Source organism: Nicotiana attenuata, chromosome 6, assembly GCF_001879085.1.
Source record: "Nicotiana attenuata strain UT chromosome 6, NIATTr2, whole genome shotgun sequence".
NCBI lineage: Eukaryota > Viridiplantae > Streptophyta > Magnoliopsida > Solanales > Solanaceae > Nicotiana > Nicotiana attenuata.
The window spans coordinates 57,920,757-57,942,814 of record NC_031994.1 but is presented as its reverse complement, the minus strand read 5'-3'; the positions used below and the strand labels follow the sequence as shown (position 1 = coordinate 57,942,814).

General features: G+C 38.6%; 4 protein-coding genes across 4 annotated transcripts; all 4 read left to right on the top strand.

The window, feature by feature from the left end:
* On the top strand, positions 758-9,683 carry LOC109227047. The gene is made up of 2 exons (XM_019392041.1): positions 758-1,101; positions 9,048-9,683. The coding sequence occupies exons 1-2, from the start codon at positions 813-815 to the stop codon at positions 9,191-9,193; spliced, it is 435 nt and encodes a 144-aa protein (XP_019247586.1). The 5' UTR covers positions 758-812; the 3' UTR covers positions 9,194-9,683.
* On the top strand, positions 12,680-14,712 carry LOC109227046. Its single transcript, XM_019392040.1, has 3 exons — positions 12,680-13,603; positions 13,686-13,858; positions 14,295-14,712. The coding sequence occupies exons 1-3, from the start codon at positions 13,004-13,006 to the stop codon at positions 14,443-14,445; spliced, it is 924 nt and encodes a 307-aa protein (XP_019247585.1). The 5' UTR covers positions 12,680-13,003; the 3' UTR covers positions 14,446-14,712.
* Positions 17,444-19,768, top strand: LOC109227045 (methyl-CpG-binding domain-containing protein 11-like). The gene is made up of 2 exons (XM_019392039.1): positions 17,444-17,715; positions 18,700-19,768. Exons 1-2 carry the CDS (start codon positions 17,641-17,643, stop codon positions 19,597-19,599), a joined length of 975 nt encoding a protein of 324 aa, XP_019247584.1. The 5' UTR covers positions 17,444-17,640; the 3' UTR covers positions 19,600-19,768.
* LOC109228276 (cucumber peeling cupredoxin-like) lies at positions 20,818-21,795 on the top strand. Its single transcript, XM_019393431.1, has 2 exons — positions 20,818-21,109; positions 21,214-21,795. The coding sequence occupies exons 1-2, from the start codon at positions 20,932-20,934 to the stop codon at positions 21,639-21,641; spliced, it is 606 nt and encodes a 201-aa protein (XP_019248976.1). The 5' UTR covers positions 20,818-20,931; the 3' UTR covers positions 21,642-21,795.

Below are 22,058 nucleotides of genomic sequence, written 5' to 3'. Positions count from 1 at the left end.
ATTCCTCAATTTTAATTGAGCTGAAAAGATATTAACCCAACTCTATTGAACTAGCATGTTGAATTAATTGAGCATTTGAGTTGATATTAGTGACAAATCCATCTTGACGGCTCTAGAAATTTATTTCAGTAACGTTTTTCCAAAACCAAGTCATGTCATTTAGGGGTCGTTTGGTAGGAGGTATTAGAAAAAATAATGCAAGCATTAGCTCTATGCATTGCTAATACCTTGTTTGGTATTATTTTTTAACTTGTGTATAATTAATACTTGTATTAGTTATACATCATACTTGGTATTATCCTATGTATAAGTAATGCATAGAAAACCATGGCATTAGTAATACCAAGGCTATTAATGCATGCATTTGTATGGTTAAAGACAAAATTATCCTTAGAGTTCTTTAAAGCTAGAGAATATGGAGGGCATTTTCGTAAACAACTATTTTTTAAAAAAATTATGCAATGCATTATAATTTTAATACACCACACCAAACAATAGATAAGAAATAATATCTTCATAACTAATGCTTGCATTACTAACCCATGCATTATTAATACATACATTACTGATACACTATTCTGCATTATTCTTATACACTCTACCAAACGACCCCTTAATTGCATAATTGTAGCGGGACAGCAGAGAGAAAGAGTCGGGAAAAAACAAAAAACAGAGAAACAAGAAAGAAAAATAATAAAAAAGGAAAAATTGTCCCAGTCGGGAAAATTAAGTGAGACGTGTCCCAAATTAGTCCGACTGTACTAGTTTTGAATGGAAATGACTTGCTTCCAGTCACATAACAAAATTCCAAAATGAAATCGTTGCTCTCTCTCAAGAACATTCACCGTTCCCCGCCAACTGTTTCCACCTCCGCTGTTAATTCCGTAACGCCGCCGCGCCGGTGTTCGCACTCCGCCGCTACCACCACCGCCTCTAGCCTTCGTTTCTCTTCTTTTGTGTTACATCCACAAAGCTCAATAACCCAATCCTCTTCTTATCCTAATACGTCATTCGGTCGCTGCCGGGCTACCAGTTCAGGCCCACCTTCGCCTCCACAAACCGACCCACCCACTAACGAAGAAGACACTTCCTCATCTCCAGGTATTTGTAGCTCATTTTCTTGTATTTGTATTGAATTTTTTGTTTTCCTATTTATTGCTTCAGATTAAACCGCTATCAGTAGCTAAATTTGACTTTGATGCTACTACTTATTGGAGTAGTATCTTTTAGTAAGAACTACTGTTGTGTTTGAAACAAGATTCATATCATGAACTATATTCTTAGACGAGGTTTTAGCTTCAATATACCATCTCTGTTAGATATAATATCTGTTGGGAAGCAGATTCATTTATTACCAATTCCTTGCAAAAGTATGTAATGACTTGTAACTGATTCTTAATCACCTAGGGGAGAAGAAAAGGAGATTATGTTTCTTGCTTGATATATTTTCGAGCTATTCTTTTCAAGAAAATTTGATGCAATTTATCTGAAAATTAAGATGTCTTAGGAGCAATTTTACCACGTCTTCACAAAACCATCCATTAGTATGTAACACTTGAGCTGTGGTTAGCTCGATAGAACAGTAGCAATTGAAAGACAAAAATGAAAATCGAAAGAAAAGATAGAAATTCTTCATAATTCCCTAATTCCTCGTGCAGACTCTGATGATATTTAAAGGACAACTAGGACTGAGCTAATACAAACAAAAGAAAATAACAGACCCATTAATTGAAGGACACGTTAAGGACACGTGGTAATCTTCTAGAATGGGGCTTCACTTCTTCTAAGGCTAATACCCAACTGGGCTGACCAAATAAAAATAAAAGAGAAGGCTTTTACTAATCAAGTGGACTAGGAAAGAAAGGGCCCAACATACTCCTTATACTAGATAAGAGACTCGTCTCTTACATTCCACTCCCCTTAAAGAACCTTGACAGAGGTTCATGGATTAAATCCTGGAAATTGAGAACGGAGGAATGCAGGATCCTCCCATGTAGCTTCCTCTGGCGGCAAGTTTGCCCACTGAACTAACCATTGTACCACTGCCCGATTTCCTTTCTTGATCATTCTTCGTTCTAAAATGGATACTGGCTCAGTCAGAATTCTCCCGTCATTTGTGCAATAAGGAGGGTCCTGTGAAGCCACTATTTGATCTTCTATCTTCTTCTTGAGCTGAGACACATGGAAGACTGGGTGAATTTTTGATCCCTCTGGCAATTTGAGCTGGTAAGCCACTGAACCGATTTTGCGCACTACCTCGTAAGGTCCGAAAAATCTAGTTGAAAGCTTCAAATTGCGCCGCAATGCTACTGAACTTTGTCGGTAAGGCTGCAATTTCAGGAAGACCCAATCACCTACTTCAAATTTCCTCTCACTTATTCTATTATCGGCAAAATGTCTCATTCGATTTTGTGCCCGAATTAGATTATCCTTCAACATTTTATCCATCAGTTGACGCTCCCTCAATAAGTGATCCACAGAATCAACTTTGGTCTGAGCTACCAATTCAAATGTGGGCATTGGAGGCTTATAGCCGTAGAGAGCCTTAAAAGGAGACATTCCCAGGGAGCTATGGAAGTTCGAGTTATACCAAAATTCTGCTTGCGCGAGCCACTTGCACCAATCTGTAGGTTTATGGCCTGTCATACATCTCAAGTAAGTCTCCAAACAACGATTCAACCTTTCAAATTGTCCGTCGGTTTGGGGATGATATGCCGAGCTTGGTTTCAATTGAACCTTAAGACCCTTAAAAAGCTCTCTCCAAGATGTACTAATGAAAATGGGGTCACGGTCTAATACGATAGAAGTAGGTAAGCCATGTAACTTACATACATTATCAATGAAGACCTATGCAATCTGTGAAGCAGTGTATGGGTGGGTTAATGCAAAAAAATGAGAGTACTTGGTGTATTTATCGATTACTACCAGAACTAAATCTTTTCCTTGTGATTTTGGCAGACCACTTATAAAGTCCATCGCCACATGTTCCCAAGCTCGAGTAGGAATGGGCAATGGTTGTAGCAAGCCTGGGCAAGACACATTTTCGTCTTTGTTTCTTTGGCAGACCTCGCATTCTCTGATTTAATTCTTTACATCTTGTAAAATAGCAGGCCAATAGAAGACATTCCTGATGCGTTGTTGAGTAGCTGACACCCCTGAATGACCTCCCCAGGAAGATGTATGGAACTCTGAAATGAGTTTCTTCCTTAGCTGACCACTACTTCCAACCCATATATGACCTTGATGCCTGATGATACCTTATTGATATTGAACATCTGGTATTGAATTTTGGTCAATAGAAAGCTTAGCGATGAGGTCGTGGATCTGTTGGTCTCCTTCATAGCTATCTATTATCTCTCTCACCCAGCTGGGCTGCACAACTGAAAGCCCATCACAAGTTCCTTCCTCAAATTTCTTGGATAATGCATCTGCAGCCCTATTTTCAATTCCTTTACGAAACTGTATTTCGTAATTGAGGCCCAATAGCTTAGTAACACCTTTATGTTGTAAAGAAGTGGTGATTCTCTGGTCTTTCAAAAATTTTAAACTGAAATGATCAGTTTTAATTATGAAATGACTTGGTTGCAAATAATGTCTCCCCACCAACGGCATAGAGGAGAGCAATCAATTCTTTTTCATAACTAGACGACCCAAGGTGTTTCATGCTTAAAGATTGACTCAAATAAGCAATAGGCCGGCCTCCTTGTGTCAAAACTGCCCCAATGCCTCTTCCACTCGCATCTACTTCCACAACGAATGGTATTGTGAAGTTAGGTAACGCTAACACAGGCGCTTTCACCATGGCTTGTTTAAGCTCCTCAAAAGCCTTGGTTGCCTTCTCTGTCTATTGGAAACCGCCCTTTTTGAGTAACTCAGTTAGAGGCTTGCTGATTAGAGCAAAATCTTTAATAAATCGCCTGTAATAACCAGTAAGGCCCAGAAATCCCCTCAACTCTTTGACGGATTTAGGTGCGGCCCGACTTAACATAGCCTCTACTTTAGCCCCATCAGTACTGACTCCTTCAGCAGAAATAATGTGGCCTAAGTACTCGATTTGGTTTTGAGCAAAACTGCACTTTGCCCACTTTGCAAACAATTGGTTGGCCTTCAAAAGATCAAACACCATCTGTAAATGCTTGACGTGGTCATGTAAGGAGGTGTTGTAAATTAAGATATCATCAAAAAATACTAGCACAAGTTTCCTTAAAAATGGGCCAAATATTTGATGCATGAGAGCCTAGAATGTCGCGGGTGCGTCAGTTAGACCAAAAGGCATCACTAGAAATTCCCAAAGCCCGTGATGGGTTTTAAAAGCAGTTTTGTACTCATCACCCACCTTCATTCGGATTTGATGGTACCCCGAACGCAAATCCAGTTTGGAGAAAAACTTGGCACCAAACAGTTCATCAAGTAAATCTTCAACAACAGGGATAGGATATTTATTTTTTACTGTAATCTCATTGAGCTTCCTATAGTCTACGCACAATCTCCAACTCGAGTCTTTTTTCTTTACCAACAAGACTGGTGAAGCAAAAGGAGATACACTTGTGGTCACGGTGTTATCCTTTAGCATATCAGCTACAATCTCCTCAATGGCATTTTTTTGTTCGAATGAGTAGCGATACGGCCTAAGGTTGACTGGTTTAGAACCTGGTAACAGCTCAATTGCGTGGTCACAAGGCCTAGCTGGAGGTAGGGCCTTAGGCTCTTGAAACAGTTCTGAGTAAATGCTCAATAACTTTTGTACCTCTTCTGGGATTTCATCCCCCGTCTTGAACTTTTCTGCCAACAACAATTGGGCTACATAATTGCATTGTCCAGTGTAGAGCAACCTCCTGATCTTTCTAGCATCCACTTCTGTTGGGGGTTGAATCTCAGTATGTCCTAGCAAATGAACCACTTTGGAGTCCCTAATAAATGATATACTCAGTGGTTTTGTATGTAAAACCATAGGTGCCACAGTGTCAATCCAGTCCATTCCTAGTACCATGTCACAACCCCCTACCTTAAGCAATTTCATATCAAAAGTGAACTCCAACTCCTGGATCTTCCATTTAAATTGCTTGCTATGTTCATGACACCATGCATACTGACCATTGGCCACCTTTACGCGCATTGGCCTAGGTAAGAAATCAGTAGGGCTTGACAACAATTTTACTAATTGTGGATCCATGAAACTGGGAGTGGATCCACTGTCAATCAAAATTATTATCCGATGCTTCTTAACCCAACCCAAAATTTAATGGTCGAAGGAGTTTTATCACGGCCCATTATGGCATTAATGGACACTTCTCCCTGATCGTGTCCTTCCACTACTTCCTCTTGCCCTTCTTCTTGCAAAACCTCAGTAGCATCACAAAACTCTTCCCTTTCCATCGCTTGTACTGCTTTTGGTTTACACTGGTGATCGGGATGATATTTGTCTAGACACTTATAACACAGGTTCTTCGCACGCATTTCTTCTAAGGACATTTTTCGGTTTGCTGGGCTTTTAAGGGTAACAACATTAGGGCTTTTTACTGGAGCTAGGGGAAAAGTGGGCTTGGAAAATTGTGTAGAAAGTTTCTTGGTCCATTGAGAACACATCTGCTGGTAAAGGGCATTGAAGGATTGTTCATGAAGCTTGGCATAGTTATACGCATCCATCAATGTTCTGGGAGTAGCATACTCTACTAATGGCAGAATATCAGGTTTCAAACCCCCAATAAAGCACTCCACAAAATAGGACTCACGTAACGATGGGTTATTCAAAGAAATTAAACACCTTAATTCTTCAAATCTTCGCTGATAACTTTCAACATCATCAATTTGTGACAAACGATTAAACTCTTATGTCACCCCTACGGGTCTGTTGTTGCCAAATCGTTTACACACATCCACACAAAAGGTAGGCCACGTCACACGACTACCCCTATCAAGCATGTAACTGTCAAACCAGTTGTCAACAAAATCTTTCAAGTGTATTGCAACATAAATCATTTTGGTGTCATCATGAACTTGATACAACTCAAAAAATTTGTTACACCTACGAATCCAGCTGCGTGGATTAAGTTCATCAAATTCCGGAAAAGCTAGTTTGGCTCGTGGCAATTTAAGATGATGTAACTGGGCCCCATACCAATCCAGAGTATTCGGAGTATCGTTAGACCAACCAATAGCTGGTTGGTTGAATGATCCAACCGGAACTACTAGGCCCTGAGAATAATACTGACCATATGACGAAGGCAGATGAATTTGGTTGGTCTCATATAATGGATTTGTCGGAGAAAAATTATTTGTGGGCCGGTAAGCTGTTACAGGGGGGTTCAAGGGTTGACATGAAGGTGAAGGTGAAGATTGGCCCAATGAAACAAGAGGAGCGGTGCTGGGCGGTGTAAAAGCTACAGCTTAAGGGTTCGATGGGTGGGACGATAATGGAGTGTGAATTTGGCTAGAAGAAAATACAGGGTTCATTGGAAAAGGTTGGTTTAACGGAAAAGATGAAGGTGTGTGTGAGACGTTCCTTGTAGTGGTGCCGGTGGTTGTTTGAGAGGGAGTTGAAGTGTTAGAGTGATAATTACTAGCAACTCAAGACTGCCCAGATTCCATGGCAAAAGCACCGAAGCCCATCATTGCCGGTGAACTGGTGGAGGCCACCGGACCTTGAGTTTTGTTCAAGCTTAGCTGCATCAGTATCATTTCTTGCATTTGTTTAGTGGATTCCGCGAGATCCAACATCTTTGTTTCAAAAATATTCTGCCGTTCATCCATCTTATCGAATTTCTTTGCGGTATCGACAGTAAAGTCTTGGAACTGAGATTCCAATTGTTTGACGGCCTCATCCGTCGGAGTACCACGTTTATCGACCATCGTTGCCAAGATTCAGGCTCTGATACCAATTGTAACACTTGAGCTGTGATTAGCTCGATAGAACAGTAGCAATTGAAAGACAAAAATGAAAATCAAAAGAAAAGATAGAAATTCTTCATAATTCCCTAATTCCTGTACAGACTCTGATGATATTTAAAGGACAACTAGGACTGAGCTAATACAAATAAAAGAAAATAACAGACCCATTAATTGAAGAACACGTTAAGGACACATGGTAATCTTCTAGAATGGGGCTTCACTTCTACTAAGGCTAATACCCAACTGGGCTGACCAAATAAAAATAAAAGAGAAGGCTTTTACTAATCAAGTGGACTAGGAAAGAAAGGGCCCAACATACTCCTTATACTAGATAGGAGACTCGTCTCTTACATAGTATATGTTGATGCTTTCTAATCTTGTAAGCATCTTTCTTCAACTTCGAAAAGTTTTTCATGTATAATGTAATTACTTTCAGTTTCAACTATCTGTTGCTTCATATTTAAAGATGGAAGCTGTTGGAAAGAGTGCACCTTGGCTTAGGGTAGTAACAACTATAGAGCTATCTTGCATATTTATATGAATCCTTCAATACCCCCCCCCCCCCCCCTGCTGCACTGATATAACATGGATGTGGGTGTGTGGTGCATACCAGATTTGATCAATTCTTCCAGGGTGCGTTGGCAGCGAAGGAACTAAGAAGCATAGGTTTCCGTGGTTTTTTTTGATCCGGTTAACATACATACTCTATATATATATACGCGTATAACTGCAAAATATTGCCCCCAGGGCTTTGGTCTGGTTGTAAGAGCGCAATGCATGATGTGTATGTTAGGTACATCATGGGTTTGAACCCTGCCCAAAGTCAAAAACCTGGTATTTAAGTGGAGAAGGGTAGAGGGGCGGGCCCATTATGCCTCATGAATTTCTTGGCAACTACCCCCAAAAAAAAAAGAAAAAAAGAATTGCATTAAGTATTAGAATATTTTGTTATTGCATGAGATATGCTTGTGGAATAAAATTGTTTATTGTGGTTCGATGTCTTTTCAATTTATTCTTGTACATTTATTAGACGATCCCGACATACCTATACTCATTCCAGGGAATCCTAAGTAAATATAATAACAACAACCTTACCCCTATCCTGGAAGGGCAGAGAGAGACTGTTTACGGTAGACCCTCGGCTAAAGAAAGGATGGAAGGAGCACTGATAGCAAGTAATAAAAATACAGGATATTCAGAAAACTAAATCCCCCTGAATCCTAAGTATTAGGTGATAAATAATCCCACCCTTATCTTATACCTTCACAAGCGTCCATGTACTGTAGCTCTGTGGCATTTCTGGATACAGTGCAGCAAATGATCTCCCAAATGGACAACAAAATGTTCGTTCTGCAAGATACATGGATACTTGGATGCTAATCATCAGAGGAGAATGAGAAACACGATGACAAAAACAAAACAGATGTCATAACGTGGAGGTTAATGGTTGGAATGAGCTGAACACTATCGTCATTAATGAACTTTGACCAGTGCACTTATATTTTGGGATGCTTTTTAACTATTTATGAATGACCTGGATGAAACGATCATTGGCTTAAATAAAGAGATTAATTATCCAATGAATGATTTGTGTCACTTGCTCAATAACCTGAAACAAATATTTTGATACCCTTTTCTCGTTCCTCCTTTTTTTTGTTGTGTGTGTGTGGTGGTGGGTGGGGGCGGGGGTGGGGGTTGAGGTTTGGGGTCAAATCCAGGTAAAAGTATCTGGCAGCTACTTAATACATTGTTAGTGACACGTTCCAATGACTAGAATTGATCAGGATTAGCAACTGACGGACAAAAAATTGTTAACCTTTAAACATCGCTTGAAATTTCATCTCGCGTTATTAAGTTACTGGCTTAGCATAGCTTTTCTGCTGTGCCATTGTTTTTGAGTCCATGTTGGAGCTTGTTTTTGCTGTATTTTCTCTACTAAAGGGATCGTCTTGCAAATTATTTAATGTACTATGAGATACTGATGGTCAAGCATCAGACTTAAGTGATAATCTGGGAAGGTGTAATGATTGATGCAAGTAACTTTGGTACTGTTCACTTATCTTTTGAAACTAATGGAACTCTCTTTTACCTTGAGTGTATGCTGTGATAGTACTCATATTGTTACGGATCCCTGACAAATGTTTAAATTTCTGAATCAGGTATCATGGCATCTTTCTCCAAAGCACAAGACACCATGCAGATCTTTTTTGCTGTATTATTCTGGATGTCACTTTTCTTCTGGTATTCTGTGTGGGATGGGAAGAATGATGGCAGACCAAACAAGGGTTCTCGATTTAGAAGATAAAATTGTAAGAAGTTTCTTTATGGTGTCTTGTACGATTTGCTCCTTGTGCTGTCTACATGGTAATGTAAAACATGGGTAGCCAAGGGAAGAAAGATAAAGAGAAAAGATTTAGTGTGTACGGTAGTTTAGTGTTACTGAAACATGGAGATCGTTCTGTCTGCTTCACTTAAAGGTAGTATAGAGCTCCCTGTTAGCCCAACTAGCATTAGTTCATTCATGCTGCGATTCTTAAGCTTCTACTATAGGGCTTTGAGAGAAAAATTTGCTGTTCAATTATATGGAATTAGAGTCTATTACAGTTGTCCCTATATTCGAGTCTATTACAGTGCTCCCTATATTCTGCACTCTTGGATAGAAGAATACTTTGCCCTGTTAGTCTATTACAGTGCTCCCTATATTCTGCACTCTTGGATAGAAGAATACTTTGCCCTGTCTTGTTCAAGAATTTATAAGATTTTTTTGTTCCAAAAGCAAAGCAGACTTTTCCTTCTCTTTGTTGTCTTGTGGAGTGTGTGTGATTGAATTGAAAAGAAATCCTAAATAATAAGAATGTTGTTGGCTATCAGGTACCACAACTACTTAGCTTAACCTAGTGGTTTAAAGTAGTTCCCTGTAGGAAGTTTTGAAGTATCAGTTTTAGAAATACTCATGTCTCTGAAAACTGCAAGCTTCTTGTTCTTTCCTTACTTTTTTGAACCGTGATATGAGAACGAGTAAGTAAAGACTCCAGCGCTATCTGTATGGTATGGTATGGAGAAAAATATGGTAGCGGCCTTCATCCTTGTGAAGGAAATGTAGATTTTGTTACCACATATCTTAGGGTAGAAATATTCTACCCTCTTTTTTTCTTTATGTGAGAAGAATTTGGAGCAATTGTCATCTAATGAGCTGAAGCAACTATTAGTGTCTTTTCCTTGGTGAATGTGGTGTGTATTTTCTTTTCTCACGAGAGCTATTTTTCTTCTCCCTTACTGGTGGTTGAACGTAAAAGACTTGCACAACATCTATTGAGATAAGTCTTGCTAAATTCTAGATGTTTCTATTTGAATGCGATAAACAAGCAACACAGCTGGGGATATAAGCTGTCCCAGAGTTGTTTTTACACTTCATGATTTGGCCAACTATTTGATACTAAAGCAACCAACTAGTAGTGTATTACTGGTGTGATATGATTGTCTCTATTGAACGTGTTTGGCAACAGGGACCTCCTTTGACTGCACTTTAGTGTTCGTGTCATTTGTTGAATAGATCCCATCAAAGGAAGAAACCCCAAAATAATCCCCATTTATACTCAGAATTGAAGGAACTCTGTAGTCTTTGAACTGTTCCACTAGTATAAAACTCCATAGATTTTTGTGCTTTGACGTCCATCAATGGGAACTTTACGAAAAAAGAAATTAAGGAGGAACTGCTTGTGCTAGTCGTTTTCAACATGCAAAAATAATCTCTGTCAATTTGTATTTCTGTGACTTCTGGGCTCACTACAAGTTCACTTCACTACGAGGATCCAAGCGTTTGAGAAAGGTGGAGCCACCCTGTTCCAAAATATCATCTCGTCTTCATCCTTTAAGATGTGTTTTAACAGTAAATAAGCTTTTTACATTAGTAACTCGTAACATAGCTTATAGGGAAATACGTCTTTCTTCATCTCACAAAAATATTTAAAAACTTAAATTGCAAGTTACAATTTGTTATACCACTAAAAGTTTTTCCTACTTTTCCTCTACTTCCTTGCTACTTACGAGTTTGTCCCTCTAAAAGTGTCACTACAACTAATTTAAGTTGGTGCAAACGCATATGATCATCGACTGTAAAATCTCATAGCTATACCATCCTTCCTATTATGGTAAATACTTACCTACACCGGGTGTTTACACCAAACTATATTAACTAATTATGGTTATTTAATTTAATTATATGAGAATGAATATAATTTACCATGGTTAAATGATTGAAGTCCATGTATCTATTAATTTGGTATAAACACTCGATGCGGAAAAGTTTTTAAATCTTTTAGATAAACCTCTTAAAGAATTAGAAGGCCTAGTATACTGCGATGTGTGATTTGATCGAAATTCTGATTTTACAGACTCGGAAGGAGAAACTGCCATCCCAGTCAATCCAATTGGGATGCCCTGGACTTGACATGTCACTTGGAAAGAGTAACATGAAGCTCAGAATTGGGGTGTATTCAATACTCCCAAATAAAAAGGGAATTGATCTATGGTCGATTTCGTAACAAATCAAAATAAAGAGGAATTTCTATTTGTACCTCTTTCCCCCTTCCTATTATCAAACCACTTAGAGCTCGTTTGGAACGAGAGATAAGGATATTTAATTTCGAGATTAAATTTGAGATGATTTTATGAAATAAAATTGCGATATAATTAATTTTAGATTAATTATTCTGAATTGTAATGTTTTCTTTATCCCTATGAGATACTCTCTCCGGTTCACAATAAGTGACCAATTTGCTTTGGGCACATCCATTAAGGAATACTAAAATCTAGACAAAAATAGTTAGTGTGACTAAACTACCTTTAATTAAATGTTGCAACATAATTTAATGTGAGGAGTAAAAGACTTTTTAGGGATACATACATAAGGATAATTTTGAAAAAACAAATTGAATTTTGTCTTGATTATATAAATGGACATTTATTTTGGACCAAAGTAAAAAAAAAAAAATTGGTCACTTATTGTGGACCGGAGGGAGTAACAATCTAGAATAATAATTAATTCTGGGATAACTTATTCAGTAAAAATTGCTTGGGACGCCCTATTTGGTCGCCCCCATTTAACCTATACCCATATTTTTAAAATTATTTAACCTATACCATAATTTTGACAACTTCAGATTCTGCGACCTATGCGCTCCTTTCTTCCTCCTCTTCTTTTCCTCTTCTTCTTCTTTTCTCTCTCAAACATGTTATACTATAAGTTACACATGTTATCGTTTTTGGAAATTGGACAAAACGACAAATCAAGAAGAAAGAAAGACTCGCCATGCCTCTCAAACATTAATACATCCCAACGCAAAGTACGTAAATAATAAAACAAGAGTTTATTGTCAGAACTCGAAGAAGCATCAACTGAAGTTTGGGACTGCAGGGCCAAACTTCAGACATTATCAGGTTAAATTTTGTCTGAAGTTTGCAACTATCATGCCAGGAAAAATTATTGGAAGTTCAAATATAACATGAAAATTTGTATGAAGTTTGCACTACAAACTGAAGAACTTCAGACTAATTTGTCTGAAGTTTGCACTACGAACTGAAGTTTTAGATTGCTTTTGCAAGTCAGACCAAACTTCAAACGAAAATATCTGAAGTTTTACTTTGATAAGGTTACACTTCAGACAAAAAATGACATAAATTCTTGCTACTTCAGGTTTCGTATGTCTGAAGTTACCCGAAAAGTAGGTACAATTGTAATAATTTTTAGCAAAGCAAATATAAATTAAATTGTGAACCAAAAACTAAGTATAGATACAAATGCCCCCTTATTCATGTAACAGTCCCAAAATTATTTGTAGCCCACTGAGCAGAACTGGACCCACGCAGTATGGTAGTCACCACCTAAATATCATATTCAACGTGCAGATTTATATCACACTGACTTTTGTCGGTTTCCGCGGCATTTGGCCAACCAACGGCTCTGATTTATTTCCATCAGCGATCTTCTTTTTTCTTTAGAAGTTTCAACTCAGCCAACCACTTCTCACTCTCTCCTCCTTTGGAGGGACTCCTTTGGTTACTCATTCTGATTCCTGAAAACAAAACCTAATCTGCGATTGATCTCATCCAAAAGATGCTATTAAGAAGTTCATCAAGTCCTTTACTGAATTCATGGGTACCAATCTCCTGCGGGTCGTCGCCGGAATCAGACAAGATAATACCAATACAGACGCCGCAATTGATTAGGACTGGATCTCATTCTATGTCTACGTCGTTTGGTCATGATGAATCTCCGACCAAACATTCATCCAGCCGGTGCATGCGCGAATCGGACCTACGAGATCCAGCTGTACTTCCCAAGAAGAACAAAAATGGGTCAAAGAAGCCGAAGCCGGCGAAGCTAAAAGAGAGAGAAGTGGGTTCGACAGAGGTGAGGAGATTGTTGTCGAATTCCGGCTTGGGAAAGGCGGAGGAGGAGACTTCTGCTGCGGCTGTTGAGGAAAAAGGGAGGGTGTTGCAGTCGCTAGTGGCGGGCGGTGCAGGTGGAGGCGGTGGAGGTAGAGTTTGCGGTGGAGGCGGCAGCGGCGGGTCACGTGATGGAGATGGGCCGGATTCTCAAGATTCAAATAGTTGGCATGGACATGAGAGTACGGAGGCTTATTACCAGAAAATGATCGAAGCCAATCCAGGAAATGGTCTCCTTCTGGCCAATTATGCCAGATTCTTGAAAGAGGTAAGCAATTGTAGATTAGATTTTCATTGCCTCTGAATAATGATTTATTGGGTCATTTGATGCCAATTACTGGGGCAAACAGGTTAAGGGAGATTTAGGAAAAGCTGAGGAGTACTGCGGAAGAGCAATATTAGCAAACCCAAATGATGGTAATGTGTTGTCACTCTACGCTGATCTAATATGGCAAACCCAAAAAGACGCAGGTCGTGCCCACACATACTTTGATCAAGCCGTGAAATCTGACCCTGATGACTGGTATGCATATGCACTGCTTCTCTTTCTTTTTAACATTTGAAATCCTTAGATGAGTAAAAAAATTTTAGTTGTCACTTATTGGGCATTGCTATTTGCTATCACGTTAATGATTGATGGAACCTTCAACTGATTCCAGCCTGAATAGCTCTACTATAGATGGACCACATTTTTATGCTATTTGTCCACTCTCTTGTAAAATCTTGGTGGTCCATTTGCCCACACTATCACACAATTTCTTTAGCCGAGCGTCTTCCCGAAACAGTCTCTCTGTCTTCCAGGGGTAAGGGTAAGGCTGCATACATATCACCTTCCGCTGACCCCGCTTGTAGGAATTCATTGGGTTTTTTGTTGTTGTTGTTGTTGACCCTGTTAAGATTATGGTGGTGTGCTTATTTGTCTTTTAACATGACGAATGGGTGCTATATTGTTAATGCAGCTATGTGCTGGCCTCGTATGCTAGATTCCTGTGGGATGCTGAAGAAGAGGACGAGAACGAGGAAGAAGAAGTAAGCGAGGGAAGTAGGCAATTTGGAATTCAGCAGCAACCCAGAACTACTTTGGTGCACCATCTCATCGACCTCCCTTGACTGCTGCTTCTTAGTTTTGCAGTCTGTTCTTTTGTTAATCACACTCTGGAGCAAATAGTTTAGATAACTAATACTACTATATAAGTAGCTAGGAAATGATTACTCTCGAGTTTCGACTATGAAGAGTTCTCTTCCTGTCTCTTTTACAAGCACTAATAAAACTAGAGTTCTGACTAATTATAATTTTGTGATGTCTGTTAACCGAGTGATATCATTTGTACCCTTCGTTACTCTGAAATAAAGCATAAAGCTAGTTGTTCTGTAGTATGATAAGTGCTCACTAATTCTCCAGAAAACACTTAAGAGGCTCTAATGACTAAATCTAACATTGGAGGGGATTCAATTCCTCTTCAAGAATACCTTCCCTCCATTTTTTTTCTGTTGGATATTGGATTTGAACGTGTCCCATTGAAAGTTCAGTGGACCAAATTTGTTTGGTTAACCTAAGATGAATAACTCTGGCCTTTGCTTTCCTCCGAAATCGTTAACTCTATCTGAAGAAAAAGTAGAAGCACTCTGGCCAACCACACAAATCTGGTATATTGGAAAGAGAGATCATCTCGAGTGCGATCATTGCCAAACTTGAGAAATGCGTTCCTTTTCCATTTGCTTCGGGCGAAGTGCAACAATAGTCACTTTTAAGCTAGCTATTTAATTCAAGACTAAGTCCTGAATTTCTGACCTACTAATTTAAATTCAAAACATTTAAATTCAAAACATAAGATTCGAATTTCTGGACACAATTTTCGAACTTTAGGACACGTGTTTGAATTTTGAGGTTTAAACTAGGACGGCGTGTCCTAAATTTTGAGCGAAATTTGCTAATCTTTAAATATATTGTAAACTATGGATATATTTTAAAGGGAAACTTACACAAATGTCCCAAATAAATCTCAACTTACCAACCTCTAGCCATTAGTCGTATACTTACCAAAACTAGCCAACAAAAATTGAAAAACCAAATAATAGGGTTCTTTCTCTCAAAGAATCACATGCAAAAATCACCTTCCATATTTTTAAGCGTGATTAGCAACATTAGATACAAAACGGAAAGGAAATTTCATGGACGGGGTAGCAAATAAGGTGATGAAATACAAAAATCTATACAATATTCCAAAAATCTAAACAAAAAAGGAACTTTTTCAATGGGTATAGTTAAAATTCATTGAAAATATGTAGATAAGTCAATATACAAAATTTGAGGAAGATTGGAGGTGATTTAGACTGGTTTTATATCAAAATTCGTAATTAAATCGAGTTCAAAAAAGTCTTCTGCGACACATGTATCAAACATGTATCACGCATATATCTCATACACAGGTATACATGGATATACATATGATACACAATTGATACAAATATGATACATATGTGATACACAAATGATACACAGTGTGACACACATATCATTTTTTTTTCATGTTCAGCTTTTACTTCGAATTTTCAATTCAAACAACCTCAAAACTTCACCAAATCATCCCAAAACTGAGATTCAAGCTCCTTAAGTTGTGCCCAATCTATTCTAATAACACCCACTCAAAACAAAGCAAAAATTTGATTTTTTTTTTTGCTACAAATAGCTAATTGGCTAATATTACTAATATTTTATCAATTGGTCAATTTTTATAATGAGCTACTTATAAATGGACATAGCTGGTAATTTTCCTATTTTAAACAACATGATTAAAAGTGCCTACGTAGTGTCATTTCCACCTTTCTAAACATATATAAGGCCCATCAGTCGCGTGCTCTTTAGAATTGGGCCACTAACCCACGCTAAAACTAGCCCAATTGACTTGGCTACCTCCATATTGTTGTGTTGGGCCGATTCTCAAGTGTGTGCAATTAAGCTAAACCCTGAGAAGAATCGTTAGAACAAATTGTTAATTCAGCACTGTCCTCATATGTGGACCTAAGAATTGACCTGTGTAGCAATATTTTAGCCTCTGGCAAAATGGCAGTTCGTTATCTAATAAACTTAAAAATTAGGGTACTAAAACACTCCCAAAAGATTTTGAAAAAAAATAAAAATTCACACTAAAGTATCTTGTTGTGGCCAATGCTTGTTGCTACGGCATCTTTTCATCTATTTTTTGGCTCTTAGTTTGTTGTTATTATTTTTCTGGTCCTTATTGTTGATATTGCTTGTTTTTATTAATTTTTTCATCTTTCTTGAGCTGAGGATTTATTTGGAAACAACCTTTCTATCCTTCGAGGGTAGAGGTTAGGTCTGTGTACATACTATCCTCTCTATACCCTACATATAAAATATTACCGAGTTCGTTGTTGTTCACACTAAAGCAGCACATATTTTAGTAGTGTAAATATAATCATTTTGGCAAACAAGTAAGTTGTTTGCTGTATTACACCCAAGTCTAAAAAGAAATCTACAACACTAGCAGAAGTGTAGTGCAGCTTTATTAATAAGGCTCATGAATGATTCTCTCAATATCTTCTGCACATATTTTACAGATAAATATGTTTTTTAAAAATAAGCTCTAAGGTTGAATTGCCTAAGAAAGAGAGAGTAGAGGACTGAGATTCCGGACCCAAAATGGTATGCTTAAATTCAATTAATAGCGTATTCGGGAACGTTATCCACAAAAAACCGTGGCGTGGCACGAGATCCATGTCTATGTTAAACGGGACCAGAACAGCAACAGGTACATGTGCATCACACAGACGGCATCGAACGGTTACCACTTCGATTGTGAATTAAACGGTCAGATGTAAGGCGTGAAGCATTTAGGTCTCTCTCGAAATGTTAGCGCAATGCACGTAAGCCAGCAGAAACCACGTGTCAAACAAACATCTAGCACCTTCTCATAGATCACCAATTATTAATAAATCATGATATATAGATACTTTCCACCGACTTTGATGACAGACCTAGGAGAATAAATACGTTATCCAGAATTAGCTTTTAATTAACGAATCTCATCCGTACACTTGGAACTTTAACATTGGTAGATAAACCACTACTTAATAAAGTATTGGGGTTAGGGGGTACGGAGGCGATAAGGCTCCTCGAAACTTGGCTTAATGGCACGTGTTGGTCAATCCGTTGCGTGCTGAGGCGGTTTTGTACATTTCGGGCGGCTTTATTTATCAAACCAAGCTTAGCCGACAGTGGCTTGTGATTTTATTTTACTGATATATGCACAAAACAGAGAAGTTTAGTTTTTGGAGGAGAGAATGATGGCAAGTAATACGGAGATGGGTGAAGTTTTGGCTTTGGAGCTTCCTGCACCTTCTTCTTGGAAGAAACTGGTATTTCTTTCTTTCTTTCTCCAGTTTCTCTAGTGTCGTTTATTTTGCTTTAGCACGCTATGTTGGTAGACTCACGATTGCGACTAAGGCAAGTAGAAAATGAAATAAATTTACTGAAGACTTGAACTTTTGAATTGGCAAAATTATGCTAGTAGCTTATTATATTGTTGCAGTAGCCACGAGGTCAATTTCTATTTAGAGCCAGGGCATAATCAGAACACTTGACACAATGAATTTACAATGAAGCGAGAGTGATAATATAGTGGAACTTAAGTCAAATCATTGGATGGGACGAGAGTTGCGTGAATCACCGTTGTTTTGATTGAGAAGTCAGTTGCTGCCTAATATTTCAATTGTTCCTCAACAATGGATTAGTTTTGAAAGTAGGTGTAACTGAGGCAGATGTGTGCTGTAAGTTGCAACTTAATATTTTCCTCACATTCAACAACAAACAACAACAAGAACAAGACCAGACACAGTGTAATCTCACAAGTGGGGTCTGGGGAGGGTAATATGTACGCAAACCTCACCCTAGTTTCAAGGAGCCAGAAGACCCTAAAATAAAATCTTATTCGTTTTATTACGCTCTCCTCTTCTTTCCCTGAAAAGAGAGAGGAAGATCCTATACCCAACAGATGGGAGGAATTAATTTTCTTCCTTCATTTTCTGCATCTATTTGGTGGTAAATCATGTAGTTTTGTTATACAGGGTAGATAATACGTTTCTGTGGTTAATGTATCACCATTATGAGCGTAGTGTTCTGTATGATTTAATTCTTGTTTGAGAGATCAGCGTGCAAAATCTCCATCGATTCTTGAAGAATAGTTGCCCCATAAGCTGCACCGTAGGGATGTGGGGTGTTTTGGGGGCCGGGGGGTGGGAGGTGGGTGGGGTTCCTTTGGGAGAAAGGGGGTATCGTGGACAAGGGAATTAAGCAAGCGTAGTTGGATAACTTACATTATTTCTTTTTATGTTACTTTGCAGGTCATGCCAAAGAAAGGGGGTAAAGTAAAGAAGAATGAGGTTGTATTTGTTGCTCCAACTGGAGAGGAGATCAGGAACCGCAAACAGTTAGTGCAGTACCTGAAAACACACGATGGAAATCCTGGTGTATCAGAATTTGATTGGAGTATCAAGGCAATGCCCCCTACGGCAGGGGTTGAGCCGACAAAGAAACGACGTCGAACATCTTCAGCTACAGAAAAAGATAAGGAAATGGATGTATCAGACAAGAAAGAGATGGAATCTGCTAGAGAAGAAAAGGATAATGTAGTAGAAGATGAAATGGAGGACAAGGAGAAGGACGAGATGGGGCCTAAGAAAGAAGACAGAGAGTACAAAAAAGAAGAGGAAATGCCTGATAGAGATGCTTCAGAGAAGAAAATTGAAGCCACTAATGACACTGAGGTAGACAATGGAAGAGATAAATTGGCAGGAAATGGTTCAGAGGAAATCATTGCCATTGATGCCAAGGTCCATAACAATTCCATGGACAAGGATAATTTCGAGGGACTGGTAGCAGATGCAGCCCTTGGAGGAACAAATGCTGCTGAAGCCGGACCAGAAGTCGAGGAGAAACGTGGATCTGGAGAAAAGCTAGAGACTCAAATTGATGAAGATAGCAGTGCAGGTGACGTGAACCGAGATATTCCAGATAAGGTCACACCAGAAAGAAGTGTTACAGGAAACGAAACTGACAATATCCAGGAACCTGGATTAGTTGGGAAAGCTAATGATTCCTACGCGAACTTTGGAGAGTACAGGTCGTTGGAACAAGAGAAAGAAAAGAATAGAACAAGTTTGATGATGGATAATGGCGAGATTAACCAACCAGGGCCAGCACACACTGCACAACATAAACCAGCTGCATCTATTAGTTGCTAAGTTTAGCATTTAAAATACCTTAGGCTTTCTCCGGGTGCATGTTTCATCTCTCATTGCGATTAGTACAAATAAGTGTAATAGTGTGCTTAGCAGTTTAAAAAATAATAACATTAGAAGTTTAATACTCCTGTATCTTTGTTAAGCGGATGATTGCTCTGCTATTTTGTTACTCTGCACCTACGACGAAGAAAAGGGGGAGAGAGGAACAATAGAAGTTTAATATTCCAGTTTCTTTGTTAAGCGAAGGGGCGGATGGGTTCAACTGAATCCAGTACTTTTGACGTAGAACATAAATTTCTGGGTAAAAATCCACCAAAATTATAAAAATTAGTAGATATGAACTTATAACTTTTAAAATATAATATGCTCAATGCTAAGAGTTATGGAGGTTGAACCCTTCAAATCCTAGATCCCCGTCTGATTAAGCGGATGGTTGCTCTGGTATTTTGTTATTCTGCACCTATGACGAAGAGAAGTGGGAGAGAGGAACAGTAAGCATGCCCAAGCAATCCAATTCATGCGTAGCAGGAAAGCGCGTCAGAGTAGCCTAAAATTCTGTTATTCAGAAATTAAAATTAACAGTAAGTCCAATTGTCTAAACATGGAGGATGAAATTCCAGCATTTCAGCACGTGGCCTAGCTACAAGGAGAAGGTCTCAGAATTCTAGAAGCTATATTTAGAAAATCAATTTATTAGCAAAAAGAATAAGCAAGCTATATTTGAAAAAATCGATTTAGTGAACATCGTTTGGAGGACTTTAATTGCTTGGAATTTGCTGGGTCAATTATCGCTATCGTCTGTACTATTGAGAATCAAACAAGATGGTGCTCGTTCTTGTCTACAATATAATTTTTACCTTTATTCTGTTGGTAAGTCTCAACGTAGAGAAGGAACTTACCTAAACAGTTGTAAATCAACTTCGTAAATTGTATAGCAAACTAATGAAGTCTCACGTACCGTGAAAGGAGATTTCCAAGTCAAGCATCCATTGACTAGCTTCATTTGATTATTTTGGGAGTTGAATTAGCTCGTGTTCTACTTTTCTTTTTCGGCTTCTTCTTTCAAGCATTAACGTACCGATTGTTCACTCTGCATTAAATTCCTGCTTTGATCTCACCGCGCTTGCTATAGTTGAAATTCAAGACTTAGCACCATGCAAGTTAAGAGTCTAGACCAATTCAAAATCATTTCCCTTATATAAACAGAGCCAAATTGTTCTAAGTATCTCATCCTCCTCTAGCAAACTAGCAATTAGCATATCCCTCATTTGTGATAGGATTTCTTCCAAAAATCTTATTTCGAAAGAAGAAAGTTACCAAAAATCAAAGCCAATGGACAAAATGTTGATTGTCTTTGTTACTTTAGCCGTCACAAGTTTGGTGCAAGATACTACAGCCCAAATGGTGCATGTGGTTGGGGACAACATAGGTTGGACCATTCCGAGCAGTGGCGCAGCAGCTTACACAAATTGGGCTGCTGGGAAAACCTTCAGCATTGGTGACACTCTAGGTACACTTAAATTTCTCGTTCCAGATTTCCTTTTGAGATATCCTTCAACTTAAACTAAATTCAGTACCTTATTATCATTTTGTATTTTTCTTCTTTTTTTACAGTTTTCAATTTTATGACCGACTCACATGACGTTCTGCAAGTACCAAAAACTTCATTCGATGGGTGCAATTCACAAAATGCCATAGGCAATCCCATAATGACAGGACCAGCGAATGTGACTCTTGACTCTACTGGAGATCACTATTACATTTGCACTTTTGGCCGGCATTGCCAAAATGGCCAAAAGTTGGCTATTACAGTTTCCAGCACTGGTACTCCAGGGGCTAACCCGCCTACACGAAGCAGTCCTATCACTCCAGTCGTGCCTTCACCATCCTCTTCCAACCAACCGGAAGCGTGTGCACCTACATCAGCTGTTGCTGGACCGTCAAGTTCTATTAGTGCTCCTCCTTCTTCTTCGTCCTCATCAATCGTATTGGCCAGTTTTCTGCTCAGTCTATCCTCGATTGCCTTGGCTACTTTTCTTTAAATTGAAGAAATCGAGGAGTTCGTTGAATTTCTCATTTATTATAGTGAAGTATATACTACGATAAAAATAACCATGTAATGGATCTATTCTTATTTTTTTGTTTACCGGCTTGTATTGGATTGAGTTGTTAGAGTCACTGATTGTGTTTGTAATATTTTGTGAGTTTCAGTACAACTATGGCAGTTGTCACGGGGGTGATTTATGTCACTCGAATTCTGCCCGAGGTTCACCTCCGTGCGGCAATCAAGCCCAGCCTTGATTTCAGCCTTTCCAACACTTAGTTTATTTTTAGGGACGTTCTGAACATAGAATGAAAATAGGCAGCAAAAACAGTAAATAAGGCACACGATATACAGGAATTTCTTCCCAACTTGTATTAATAATGTGAATACAAGAACACAAAAGCCAACCCTATGG